The 15,066-nt window shown below is 37.6% G+C and overlaps 1 protein-coding gene across 2 annotated transcripts; it reads right to left on the reverse strand.

Moving 5' to 3' along the window:
- Positions 1-299: 299 nt before the first annotated feature.
- LOC137806638 (uncharacterized) lies at positions 300-4,615 on the reverse strand. 2 transcript variants are annotated; one of them, XM_068606852.2, is made up of 10 exons: positions 4,537-4,615; positions 4,188-4,435; positions 3,445-3,528; positions 2,942-3,337; positions 2,158-2,293; positions 1,843-2,005; positions 1,453-1,581; positions 1,127-1,321; positions 559-681; positions 300-464 (listed from the first exon to the last, which is right to left on the reverse strand). In XM_068606852.2, exons 2-10 carry the CDS (start codon positions 4,384-4,386, stop codon positions 357-359), a joined length of 1,533 nt encoding a protein of 510 aa, XP_068462953.1. In that variant the 5' UTR covers positions 4,387-4,435; positions 4,537-4,615; the 3' UTR covers positions 300-356. The 2 variants fall into 2 exon arrangements, with proteins under 2 accessions (XP_068462953.1, XP_090156679.1); XM_090300553.1 differs by lacking the exon at positions 4,537-4,615 and having other exon boundaries at positions 4,188-4,486.
- Between the last annotated feature and the right edge of the window lie 10,451 nt (positions 4,616-15,066).

Consider the following 15,066-nt stretch of genomic DNA (forward strand, 5'->3'; position numbering starts at 1 on the left):
TCCTCACACCCGACAAAAAAGATTTTCCTCATCAGAACCCACAAATTAAGTTGATTTAGTTACCTTGATAGAATAAATTTGTTTGCATATGGAGACTGTGGACCCTCTTGTCGTTATTTAAGTAGGTTAGGTAGGTCCCTATTTGAATTGTTGTGTCAATGACATTTCCTTGAACCTGGTCTTGCCACTATACAAGTATGCTATAAATTTCCATCATCACACGCTTATTTCCTATCATTTGTGATAAGATATTAAACTCCAAGCAAAATAAAAAAAAAAAAGTGACACTGAAACCCATCTTGAAATGACCATTACTGATCATAAAAAATGTTACCAAATGTTTTGCAAGTATGTTATTAGAGGGAATCCTCAGTTAGCCCCAGTTGCGGGTAATTCATATAATCTATACTGTTTAGCCTAATACAACACAAAACCTGCTCTGGCAGCTCCTCTGCTTTGTTCCCCTGAATTGTGATGCAAATATAAGAAAAATTATTAGTAATTAAGTGGAAAATAAGCAGCAAATACATTTGACTTGACAATAGAAAAACTACTTGCCTGAATAGTTAGACCAACATCTAGAATACAGTTCTTTAATCTGTCCAAGAAAGCATCGAAACCTTTCCTGGAGATATAACTGAACCTATGCATGTCCAAATCAATCTCAAAGTAATTTTCTCCCTGCCACAAATATCATATTGGTTAGTTTTTGCAAAATATTGGTAAATAAAGTACTGCATGTGCATATTATGTCTTGCAAATGAAATGACACCACCATAATTGTGGTCCTAAGATATAGGTCCTACAAAGACATAACCAATAAAATGGGAATTTTATTTCCACTTTTAAGTCTAAGTAGTGATTCACAGTCTATTTTTCTCGATTGATGATCGCGTTTGAAAATCAACTGCTTGATGAGACATTTTTTATCAATTAACATAACAACAGAAAGCATTCACTGTTCACTGGAAATATCCAAGATGTTATTGTTAAGAAATATGAGAAAAGCGTTATACTATAGGTCTACTGAAAGAAACCATAATAGAGAAATTTCAGATATTGCTCATTCTCAGCATTAGGTATAGGTCTATTGAAAGAAACCATAGTAAGGGGCACTGAAGCTTACTGTGTAAAACTCATGTTGCGGCCGTGAGAGAAAAGGTTTCTCATTGTAAGACTGCAAAAGCTTCCGTTCTGCTGCACTTAAATGAAGATCTTCTGGGTTGACAACACGACCTAAAATTTTCAATCTTTCCCTGAAGGGAACAATTGCATCTCCTAGAAAAGTCTTTACTGTTTCAACTTCATCGTCCATCAACCTCTGTAGAAAGGCATGAAAACGACGTTACTTCCAGCAGAACAGAAAGTCATCAACATTACACAATGCACACTTTGGCAGAATTTACACTACGCTATTAGTGATAAATTAACTGCGTTAAGGACCCATCATACTCTGATGTTTTCTTGAAAATTCAACGGAAGATCTTTGGAGTAACTTTCTGAAAGTTTGAAGTACATCACAAAACTCATTCCTTCCCCATCAGCTTCACCTTGAAAAAGTGAGGCAGGGTAAAGAGGAATCTGAAATCCACAAAATAAGAGTATAAGACCATGCACCCAAAATATTAGATTACAGCATATTGAAAGAGAATTTAATTCATTTACACTTTCAGTTTAAAACATGTACAGACATCTAATATGGATTCATTTTGTCACCACTTCATATTAATAAATAGAGTGATGCAGTTAAATGGTCAGTTGTTATTGGATGTTTGTGTAAAACAAATCCACAGTTACTACTAGAACAAGTCTCAGCAAAAAGGGGAAGAAAATTATGAGTACCTGAACATTTACTACAAGCAGGGGTGGAAGTTTCCCAAAAGGACTCGCCAGAGGAAGTTCCACAAACCTGGCTATATGGTCTATTTTTCGTGGGGATAAGAATACATCAACACCAAATGGGTAATATGCAGAACAGTTTGAAGCAAATACTTTCTTCTTATCCCTGCCATAAAAATGATATTTTTTGTCAAAATAAATAAGTCCAAGTCAAACGTATTTTTGTCTATGGATACATTTTAACTGTGATTTAAATGAAGGCATTTGTGTACAATAATGTGTTCTTGAAACAAATTGCAAATAGAATCTTAATCTTACTTCAAATAATTTGCTCCTCGAACTTTAAAAGTGCTGGGGTCAATTTGTGACCAAGAATCAAGCATTCTCTTCTCAACTGGACAAAAGGGTACCTGATAACCAGCTAGTGGTCTTAGTAGAAGTGTCTTCGATGAAACTGAAAACCATAAAAAGAAAAGAAACATAAGGATATACACTCATTGTTTCATAATAAGATGCATTGTGCTTAGTAAATAAGGATGCATTTTGAAATCATAACATATCATAAAAGTTGAATTTAGAACTGTGTAATCTTCAACAATTCAAATTAGCATGAATGCTACACAGTGAACTTTGATAAAGAATGGTTCTATCCTTACTGAATTGTTTTTTAATGGATTCTGCTTCCTTTTGTAAAATCTATCCAGTTATCAAGAGATTTAAGATATTTTCTTTTCTAATTTAAAAACTACTCTTTCATTAAAAAGGTCAAACATACAAGTCCTAACTCAACATTCTATATGACAAAATGCAGAGCAAAATCATAACTAGTAGATCAACTCAAAAGGGGTGATATACATCACGGTTTGAAGAAAATTCTTTCTTCTACTCCCTGCCATAAAAATGTTTTATTAAAAAAGTAAGGGCAAGCCAAACATAATTCTGCCTGTGGATATGTAGTCTAAATTTTAACCGTGTAGTTACAAACTATTAAGGCATTTGTGTACACATATATATCAAACAATAGAATCCCAATGCTTGACCAGTCCATTTCAGTGACAAAGATCATTAAGGATAAGAATTTTGTTCGAGAGCTTGAACTCACATAGAGTAGCATTCCCATTCCATTTAAAAGAATGTTTTGTAGGATCCCTCTTCCTAGTATTAGGACTAGAACATAATGATCTCTGATCAACAGATGAAAGACATGACAAACAATTGTTTGGAAGAATGCCGCAATTGTCCAAATCTTCATCATCCCTTTTGGAGTTCTCATCCACTATGGAAAATTCATCAAGAAAAACGGCTTCCAGTGCTTCATTTACACTTCCCTCTCGTTTAAATTTAGAATCCGTGATATCTACATCATAAGACTTAGTCTGTGAATTTGTTACACCTTCAGAGTTATGTGCTGAATGTCCTTTTGATAGCTCTCCTGGTTCATGCACCTGATCTTTTAAAACTCCACGGTTTGATTCAGTTCCCTTTAGAGATATAAAATCTGCATAAATAAATTGTATTTAATCATATATTGAAAAATATGATCATGTACAATGCATTAAAGTGATTTAACTAATACATCAAAAGTTAATATACGCCAAATCATACCATCAGGAACACTCTGGTAATCATCATCGCAGTCTGAGTCAAATAATCCAACTGAATCAAACCATGCCTCCTCAACAATTCCATCTGCCATACAAATTAAACATGAACCAATACTTAGTTTGCAATTAGATTTCAACACCTGCTTTACGGAAGAAAATATTAGTTTAATCATTCTACCATAGCACAAACACCGATGCTTACATTATTTGGGTTGTGAGTTATGAACGAACACTGATTCAGTATGCTTCAGTTTTAACTTCAATTTTAACTACATGATCTATTCCCACCACAACCTCCCAGACAGTTATTCATATATAATCAGAACTTAAAAATTACAATCAAACACAATTGCCACAAACTTCTAAGCTTAAGAGGCAAATTTTAGCCAATTTCTAAAATCTGTCTACTCGAGTGATTCAAGGCTTGTTAGAACCTCCATTTAGATCCATGTTGAATGCCAATCCAACTATTTCACTCACTCAAGCTCAATTGCTTCAGAATATGTGAAAACATAAAACTAAATACTGACTAAACCGTTATACCTGTTAAAACAATCAACAATTATCTCAGCTTTTCCACATGGCATAACCACTCTAACACATGCTCACATTACAACGTTTCCTATAACAATAGCATAAAAGCAAATAGCAAAAATGCAAAATGCGGCTTTAAAACATAACACAATCCAGAAGAAGATAAAAACAAAACCAAATCAGAGAAATGCTTAATAAAAAAATATGAACCTTGGGAAATGGGGTTGGCAAAGCCAGGCGCAGTCTCTGGCTCTGGCTCAGGCATATTATCAACCTTGTTGAATGAACCATTGGACAACTGAGAAAACACTTTTTTTCTGAGTTCATCTTGTTTCTTCATAGTCTTCTTCTTGCAAAAACACAACCTCCCTCCTGCACACGTATCAGTCTTTGACATACAAGTCCCCATAGCATAAATATCTCTGCCTCAGGTCACTATCACACCACCATTCCAACACCTATGTCACGTAGAAAAAGTGACAGTGACAACAACATGCAGAGGTTAATCAAACAAATACAACAACGTTGAAACGAGGAAAATTATTTGGAAGACACATACCTTCACAAAACCTCTAATTTTACTTCTTTAAGATTGCAGAAAGAAGTTATACACTTTTCTCGCTTCTTATAATTAATGCAATCGTCCTATTTCTCACGTAAAGTATTAATATTAAATATATTAGTTATTATAATTTATGACAGAATAACTTGTTAGCTAAAATCATTTTCGTAAAATACAACAGTATAATTATAATTTCATAGAATAAAATTATAATGAACTTTCTTACTTTATGCTTATTCAATCATAAATTACCATATTACTTTGGTAGTTTTATGATGATATATTAATTATTAATTATTACAACTAAAACCATTGTAAAAAAATATAAGAGTATAGTTATAAATTGACTGAGTAAAAATTATAATGGACTTTCCTATTATAGGCTTATTCAATATAAATTCCCATATATACTTCATTAATTTTTATATTAATATCTTAAAAATTATCACATGGTTTTTAATTGATTATATTTTTTATAATAATTATTTTAAAAACCATACTGTTTACAAATTATTATATTTAATAAATATTTTAACTTTTATGACAATCATTTTAAAAATATATCAATACTAATTTTTAATTGAATTTTATAATCAAGGTATGATTTTTTTTAGTTGATATGATATAGTAAAAACTTGTAATAACCAGCATGTATATTGAATTAAAAAAATAAATATAATTATCCAGGCCTACTACATTAACTAATAATGGCTATTAAATTAGATACTCTATGTTATTTTATAATATTCATTATCATATTAATTTTTGTTTTTAATGTAATTTTAAGTGACTATACATTTTTTTAGTTTTTCTTATTTCAATGTATATTTATGTATCATTATAATTTTTTTTTCTCCATTTCTCTGTTTAATAACTAATTTTCCTCTTTTCATATTATTAAAATTAAGAATATAATTGAAAAATAATTATTTTATTTTAAAATTTAAAACATAACTTCAAAAGGAACATTTTTTCGTAAAAAAATGGACAATTAAAGAGAAACTGAGAAACTAATAGTTATATGTTTGTAGTAATTTGAGTAAAAAAAGCTTCCTTCAAGAAATTGCTTCTTGAAGAGAAACACTTCCTTGGATTATTTTTATAAGTCTTGTTCTAAAAATGTTTGTTATTGGTGTAAGGTATTTTATAATTTCTATACCATTTTACTTATGTTTTATTTGTTTATCATTATTAAAAAAATATGAGCATGTGTATTGTGTATTAATAAATATTTAGATAACAAAAATCCATTTGATACATCAATAATACTTTTAAACATTTAATTAAATAAATATACGTGCTATTATACTAAATTAAAATTGTCTTATACTTAAGTATATCATTACCCAACTCATTAGGAGGATCATATTAACCAGAGGATTTGAGATAATTTACACAAAATTATAAGTTTAAACCTTATTATTCCCCTCTAATTTTATGTATATAAATAGTTAATTAACAATAAATAAAAATTTTGATATCATTTTGTTGAATTAGAGAAGAATCCAAAAATAAAAATGATAAAAGGAAAAGTCATAGAAACAGCATTCGTTGAAAGTTGCCAAACTTGAAGGAATAAAATTGGTGGCACAGGTTGAGTGGGGAGGGTCCACGTAGGTTAGGTAGATGCCACGTGGAAGTAAGTTATTGGCCTAACGTGTGAACAACTGGCGCAGAAATTTGTGGACCAGGTTTCTGCTGGGTGTGGTTGTTGTGCGTTTGCCGTTTATCCGACGTCGTTTCAACACTTTAATTATCATAATTAAATATCAATTTAATGTGGTTATAACTACATGAACAAAAGATAACATTATAATTAAATGAAAAAGATATTGTAATATTTTAAAATGAATTAATTATTATAATTAAATTTTAAAAATAATATTATTGAACACAATAAATAAAATTTTCATGTGAATAAAAGTTATAACTTTTTTTTGTGTATATCACTTTGACAATTATTTTCCTTCAACGGTCAAAATATATGATGTTTAGATTGAAAAATATTTCTTTTATTTTAAATACTCAAGATTTTATATAAGATTCAAGTTCTTAACTTACAATTCTCACTATGTTCCAGTCATTTGTTATAATTAAAGTTTTTTTTATTATTGGATTAAATTCTTAAATTTATAAGATTTGTTAAGACCTTGAAGACATATCACAATTTGTTTTGATGGGTTTTTTTATATTAAAATAGTAAAGTAAGTTGCATTACAGTTTTTTTTTTAAATTTACACCTATTTTGACTTTATATAACTCCTCTTAAATGTTTGAAATATATTATATGGTGTAGTAGTAATAAATAATAGAGATAATTTAGAGAAGAAAAAAAAGTTGTTTGGAATAAGTTTATAGAATGATTTGTTTGAACATGTACACTCATCCCATATTTTTTTTTTAAATATTAAAAATATTTTTTATTGTATTTATATTTTTCATTTTGGAATTTATGATTGAGAAAAAATTTGAATTATAAAATTTGTAAGGTATTTTTAGATTGAGAGTATATTTCAGATTCTATAATTTCTTTAAAAGGAACATAATGAATTATGGAATCTAAAAGATATTTTTGGATTATAAAATTTAAAAAGTATATTAGATGCAAGAATACCTTTTGGATTAAAGAAAAAATATATTCTATATTGTAAAATCTAAAAAGTATTTATAGATCTAAAAATATCTCTAAAATCTTACAATATGAGAAGTGTAAATAAAAAAAATACATTTCCATATTATAAAATTCAAAATATATTTTTTTAAAGACAAAATGACTAATATTTGAAGGTTTAACTTTTTATTGAAAGAGGTGTCATAACTATATTTTACTGTTTCAAAATATGATTGTATATGTTGAAGACAAGAAGGTTACAAAGAATGAAAAAATGAGAATTTTTTCTTTTATTATTTGGTATTGTTTGCAAAGCGAACAAAACGGGAAAATAATTAAGAATTTGTTTATTTAAATTTAAAATAAGTGTTTTATAAATAAAAAAATAAAAAATTACACGTTTAGCAAGTAGGATTTGTACTGGTAGGCGTCAGACGAACATATAGGCCCGACTGACCGAATGCATAATAAATAGCATTTACACAACAAACTAAGGTGGTTAAGATACACCTCCGAAAAACAAGGAGAACGTGCTTAGAAAATATATGTTCCCCAAATATTTCGGTGCATACATTGCAAAACCTATCCATGACCATCCTGAGCCCAAGGGATAGAAAGCCCACTAGGCAGTCCTATAAATACTGCGCTCAAACCAAAGAAAGGTACGTTTTTTCACCCACTCGAATCACATTTAGAATCTCTCACTCACTTGAGCGTCGGAGTGCCTTCGCAGGTATCCTCCCCCACCCGACCGAAGGAGACACCAAGAGGGAACGAACGACCGACAGAAGAAGAGAAAGATCAACACGTCAACAATTGTACTACGCCAAGTAATCGTGCCTGGGCCCCATCCCTCCAGTCAGGTACAATTGGCGCCCACCGTGGGGCCGAGGTAATATTTCGATTATTAAGGCTTAATGGTTGCAACTAGGAACAACAACAACGTTATGGAAGAACATATGGCTATGATCCAAACCCTCCAAGCTCAAATGGATGAATTACGGCAAAAGGGGACTGAAGACCGCCGCCAACATGAAGAAGATAGACGCCGGCAAGAAGAGGAAATTGCCCTATTAAGAGAACAAAACACACGACTCCAGAAACAGGTAGATAATCCCGAATGAGAAGGCCAATCACATACGACCGACCGAACTGCTTCTTGTGCACCCACACTGACCAACACCAATCCTCATAGTTCTAGATTTGGAACCCTTGAAAGAAAGGTAAATAAAAGGGGTCATCCTTTTACAGACGAAATTATTATTGCACCACTTCCTGATAAGTGGAGGGGCCTTACCATCAAGCTTTATGACGACTCAACTGACCCAGACGAGCACTTAAACGTTTACAAAATGCATATGACTTTGTATACCACGGACAATAATGTATGGTGTAAGGTATTTCCCACGTCACTTCAGGGAGAACCTCTCACTTGGTTTACGTGGTTGCCTCAAAATTCAATAGATGACTTTGATGTCTTAGCCGCAAAGTTTTCTACTCAGTACGCCACAAGCCGACCGCATCACATGTCTTCCATGTCTCTCCTAGCAGTGCAACAAGAGAAAGGTGAATCTCTCAGAACCTTCTTAGATAGGTTCAACAAAGCATGCATGAATATTCGATTGCTCAAACAAGACGTTGCATTACACCACTTGGTCTCGGCCATCCGGCCGAGTCGGTTTACTGAAAGTCTCATCAAGAAACCACCCCAAGACATGGAAGAGCTTCGTACTCGGGCAACCAAATTCATGCAAATCGAGGAACACATTGACTATCACCAACGGTTCAAAGCCGCCGGATCCGGGGTCCTCAAGGATCAAACTCCAAGTAAAGAAAAAGAAATTAAGACAGACCGTCCGGACCACTCCAAGGTCCGACCGAAATCGAGGAGGTCGAATTCCCAGGTTCAACAGTTACACCCCTTTAACCGTTCCCAGGGGGCGAGCCCTAGATGAAGCATTGCAAACGAAGTTAATACCGACACTAAAACGGTATCAAACACCACCAAATGCAGATACCGCTAAACATTGCCAGTATCACCGTAATTTCAGCCACACGACCGACGGATGTCAGGCGTTGAAAGACAAAATTGAAGAGCTCATCCAAGCCGGCCATTTGCAGCAGTTCATCAAGAAAACAAGAACTTCAAGATCCCCATCGCGAAGTACCGGTCGTTCGTCCCGTGGTGACGACCGATCACACCATACTGACTACAAGCGCCGAGCTGACCATGGCCATGCTTCCCGAAAACGTAGTGAAAGTCCCATTCGGCGTACACGCGCTCGCAGCGAAAGTCCCGACCGAAACACCCGACCTCGCCAACGAGTTCGCGAAGTTATCAATGTGATCGCCAGACCCATTACCTTAGGTGAACCACACCACAAAGTAAATTATATAGCAGGAGGTTTCACTGGGGGTGGGTGCTCCAATTCCGCCCGAAAGAAACATCTCCGGGCCATTCAGTCCGCCCATGCTACTACGGGAAGACGTCCACACATACCTCCGATCACTTTCACCGATGACGACTTCACAGCCATAGATCCAGCCCAAGACGACCCTATGGTGATTACTGTGGAGATTAACAAGTTCGCAATTACCAAGACTTTGGTGGACCAAGGTAGCTCAGTCGACATTCTATACTGAGAAATCTTTAAGAAAATGCGCATCTCAGAAGCAGATATTCAACCCTATAATGAACAAATTCTAAGATTCTCAAGTGAACGGGTCGATACCAAGGGGTATATAGACTTATATACAACTTTTGGAGAGGAAGACGGTCTCCATAAAACAATAAATGTACGATATATTCTGGTTAATGCTCAAGCTTCCTACAACATCCTCCTAGGTCGTCCGTCCATCAACAAATTAAAAGCCATTGTTTCCACCCCACACTTAGCCATGAAGTTACCCTCGGCAAATGACGACATTGCGACAGTCCATGTCAATCAAAAAATTGCTCGAGAATGTTATGTCGCGAGTTTGAAAAGTGAGCCAACCAGGCGGCTTTACACGGTTAATCCGGACGGCCGATCGCCACAAAGAAGAGGACGATCCCCAACTCGACGTTCAGAAAAGTGCACATCTCGCCGTCATATGATAGCCCTTGTTGATCTGGATCCTCGTATGGACGATCCTCGAATGGAAGCAAGTGAAGACTTACATCCATTTCCACTTCGTGATGATCGCTATGTTACACATATTAGCACTTCACTGAAGTTGGACGACCGAAGGGCCATCAGCACAACACTTATGAAGAATGCTGATCTTTTTGCATAGACGGCCGCTGACATGCCCGGAGTGGACCCAAGGGTCATTACTCATCGATTATCACTGTATAAAGAGGCTAGGCCAATATCCCAAAAGAAAAGAAAGCTAGGAGAGGAACGACGTAAGGCCGCACGTGACGAAGCTGATAAGTTGTTACAGGCTGGATTCATTCGGAAGGCCCATTACACCACATGGTTGGCCAATGTGGTTATGGTCAAGAAGGCAAACGGGAAATGGCGGATGTGCGTGGACTATACGGACCTTAATAAGGCATGCCCAAAAGACTCTTATCCCCTACCTACTATTGATCGTCTAGTTGATGGGGCGGCCTAACATCACATCCTCAGTTTCCTTGATGCCTATTCAGGATATAATCAAATTCAGATGCACCCGGCCGACCGCAAAAACATGGCCTTCATGACCGATTCTGATAACTTCTACTATGAAGTTATGCCTTTCGGCCTCAAGAATGTTGGGGCCACTTATCAAAGATTAATGGATCATGTATCCCACGACATGATTGGCCGGAATGTTGAGGTCTATGTCGACGATATTGTTGTCAAGTCTGACTCATGTAAGCAATACATTTCCGACCTTAAAGAAGTTTTCCAAGCCCTCTGCCAGCACCAGATGCGACTCAATCCTGACAAGTGTGCGTTTGGCATTGAGGGAGGAAAGTTCCTAGGTTTTATGCTTACCCACCGAGGCATAGAGCTAATCCGGAAAAATGTAAAGCTATTTCCGAAATGCGGAGCCCCAACTCCATTAAAGAAATTCAGAGACTTATCGGTTGTCTCACCGCTCTGACCAGGTTTGTCCCTAAACTTGCAGAAAAAACGAGACCCATAGTCCAATTATTAAAAATAAAATCTCGCTTCGAGTGGTCGACCGAATGCGAAGAAATCTTCCTCCAATTGAAAACCTTTTTATCCTCTCCACCGGTCATCCAGAAACTGGACGCCAGAGAGCCGATTATAGTGTACCTAGCTGTCTCTAACGAAGTTGTTAGTTCGGTCTTGGTCCAAGAAATTAATTCTGAAGAACGTCCGGTCTATTTCATTAGTCGCGCCCTTCATGGCGCCGAGGTTCGATACCAGATGATCGAAAAGGTCGCCATGGCTCTCGTCATTACAGCCCGACGGATGCGTATGTACTTTCAAAATCATCGCATTATTGTTCGAACAAACTACCCTATTGTGAAGATTCTTACCAAACCAGACTTAGCCGGACGGATGATTGGTTGGACAATAGAATTATCAGAATTCCATATACAGTACCAACCACGAGGGGACATCAAGTCACAAGCCCTTGCTGACTTTGCAGCCGAGCTCACTCCTCTCTCGTCCGGGGATGAACAACCATCATGGGTTTTACACATGGACGGCTCCTCCAATGAACGGTCGTGCGGCGCTGGGGTCGTGTTGGAAGGACCCGGCGAGATTGTCATTGAGCAAGCCTTAAAGTTTGAATTCAAAACTTCTAACAATCAGGCCGAGTATGAAGCCACTATAGCCGGTCTCCGCCTAGCTCAATAATTGGAAATCACTAAGTTAATTTGTAAAAGTGATTCCCGACTCATCATCGGTCAGCTTAATGACGAGTACGAAGTTCGGGAAAGCTTACTACAGCGGTACTACCACTTAGTCAAACAGCTGATAAACACATTCTCAGAAATATCCATACAACACGTCCGGCGTGATCACAATACTCGTGTGAACGCCTGTCCCGACTGGCAACCACGAAACGCAAAGGCATACACCGACCGATCATCCATGTTACGCTTGCACGACCAAGCATCGACTTACAGGAATGTATGACGATCGATTTGGAATCCACTTGGATTACACCAATCAAGAAATATTTGCTCGATGGTACATGTAGTCCTTGATCTGAGGGAACCATGAAGCAGCAGGCCACCCGGTTTGTCCTCATAGGCGACGACCTTTATCGCCGCGGTTATACCCGACCGCTCCTTAAATGCCTAACCCCCGATCAGGCTTCCTATGTCGTCCAAAAATTGCACGAAGGAATTTGTGGTACTCACTCTGGCGCGCGAACAATGGCTGCCAAGATACTTCGCGCCAGATACTATTCGCCGACCGTACAAGGTGATTGTACCGACTTTGTCCGAAAATGCCTTAAATGTCAAGAGTTCGGCACTTTGTCTCACAAGAAACCTGAGAAACTTCATTTTATGCTATCACCCTGGCCGTTCATCCAATGGGGTATGGATATCATTGGCCCCTTCGCTCCCGGTAAAGGCCAATGTAAATTCTTACTGGTCGGCATTTATTATTTTACTAAGTGGATCGAAGCCGAGCCTCTTACCGCAATCACCGCTCACAATGTCCAAAATTTCGTATGGAAAAATATTGTTTGTCGTTTTGGCCTTCCCCAGATTATCATCACTGATAACGGCCGGCAATTTACCGACCGGACGTTAGCCGAATTTTATGAGAAACTCCACATCAAACATATTGCCAGCTCGGTCGAACATCCACAAACAAACGACCAAGCCGAAGCTGCGAACAAGGCCATTCTGAATGAGCTGAAGAAACGTCTTGGCCCAGCTAAGGATAACTGGACTGAAGAACTCTTAGAAGTCTTATGGGAATATCGTTGTACCCCTCAGACGACTACACAAGAAACACCGTACAACCTAACGTATGACACTGAAGCTATGATCCCTGTCAAAATTGAAGAACCTTCTCTCCGACGGCTAACTCTTGATCTTGATCTGAACAAGGAGAGTCTCTCGGTTAGCCTAGATCTTATTAACGAACTTCGGGACAAGTGTAAAATTCGAGAGGAAGCGTGCAAGATCCGGGCAGCCAGACGATACAATTCCAAAGTCAAACCGAGACAGTTCCACAAAGATGATTTGGTGTGGCGGATGCAAAGTGACGCCCGGAAGGAAGACGGTAAGTTTTCTAGCAATTGGGAAGGGTCGTTCCATATAGTGCATACGGCGGCCGGCGGAGCTTACTATTTAGAATATTTATTTGGAAAAGATATACCGAGAACGTGGAATGCAACACATCTCAAATTCTATTACAGTTAAATTAATAAGACAGTGTACTCTTTCCTCGCTCGGTCGGTTTTTCCTAACAAGGATTTACGACCGAGAAGGTTTTAACGAGGCACTATAAACTAGAAAAAGACCTCTCTCCCATCTCTTTCATTACTTACGGTAATCCGAATCATCCTATGCCTCGCACGGCATCAGCACACCCATTATTTAAACACTCATTCATTGCGAGATCCGAGTTCATTCATTTCTATGCCTCGTTCGGCATCCGAATTATTATATCATTACTTGTGTAATCTGAACAATCTATGCCTCGTTTGACATCCGAATTATTAATTTATTACTTGTGTAATCTGAACAATCTGTGCCTCGTTCGACATCCAAATTATTAATTTATTACTTGTGTAATTTGAACAATCTATGCCTCGTTCGGCATCCGAAATTATTAATTCTTTACTTTTGTAATCTGAACAATCTATGCCTCATTCGGCATCCGAATTATTAATCTACTTTTATAAACAAAGTATGCCTCGTTCAGCATCCGAACTATTACCTAGGTTCAGAAATTGTGCCTCCTTTGGGCTACACATTCCTCATCAAAAAATAGTTACATATACTACCCGACCGATCATAAACACACCAACTGAAATCATAAATATTCAAAACAAAACCAGTGTATATTGCCCACATGCCGGGTCCAGCAATCTTTTACTAAATGTTCATCAATTCTTCAAACGAGGCGTCCGATTGTGGCCTAGGAGTTTCCGCCTCGGCCTCCTCATTAGGATTGTCATTGGGGTTGGTCGGCACCAGCTCTCCGTCCACCACCATCTTCTCTATATCATACCGGTCGTCCTCCGCCGGTTCCCCATGCAAACAAGCCGCTTGTTGGATACCCAACCGGAAGTACTCCTCACTAATGCGAAGCATAAAGTCCTGACACTTAGCCACTTCAGCTTTTAGAACCTCCTCCCGGTCAGCTCCTTCCTTCAGCTGCGCCTTGAGGGTCTTTTTCTGCTCCTCTTGCGCTTTTATGGCCGTTTGTTTCTCTTCTAGTTGGACCTTCAGCTTTTCGGCCATCTCGGCCGACGCCTTTGAAGCTTGGTTGGCCTTGGTCACCTCCTTCTTCAACCGAGGAACGGTGACGGTCGTAACTCTCTCGAGCTCCTCGACCACCGTTTGGCTCGCTACGAGCGCCCGACTTTGTAACTCTAGTGTTTCCACCATCAATTTCGTTGTAGGGATGGTGGAAAGCACTTCATTCACCTCTGCAGTTAGCTCCACTTGCAGATGGGACGCTATTTCCAAGCCGGCCGTTAGCAATGATGGTTCGACGGTCGTTCGAGAAGGCCCGGCTCGGCCTTATTGGTTTCCTTTGGGGGTTCGGCCCCTATTCTTAGCCGCCGCCACGGTCGAAGCTCCTGATGCAGGCACCGTTGCGGCCAGTCGGGCCGCCAACGCCCCCCTCGTCTCTTGCCAGTTCCTCTGTTGGCGCAAATTGTTCATATACTCGTTAAGAGATGTATCCGTCCGCGTCATGATTTCTGCAAAACACACAATAATTAAACACTATTAATGGAGCTATCCAGTCAACCAAATTTGCAGTCACATACCAATAAAA

Source organism: Phaseolus vulgaris, chromosome 3, assembly GCF_051622355.1.
Source record: "Phaseolus vulgaris cultivar YP4 chromosome 3, ASM5162235v1, whole genome shotgun sequence".
Lineage (NCBI taxonomy): Eukaryota > Viridiplantae > Streptophyta > Magnoliopsida > Fabales > Fabaceae > Phaseolus > Phaseolus vulgaris.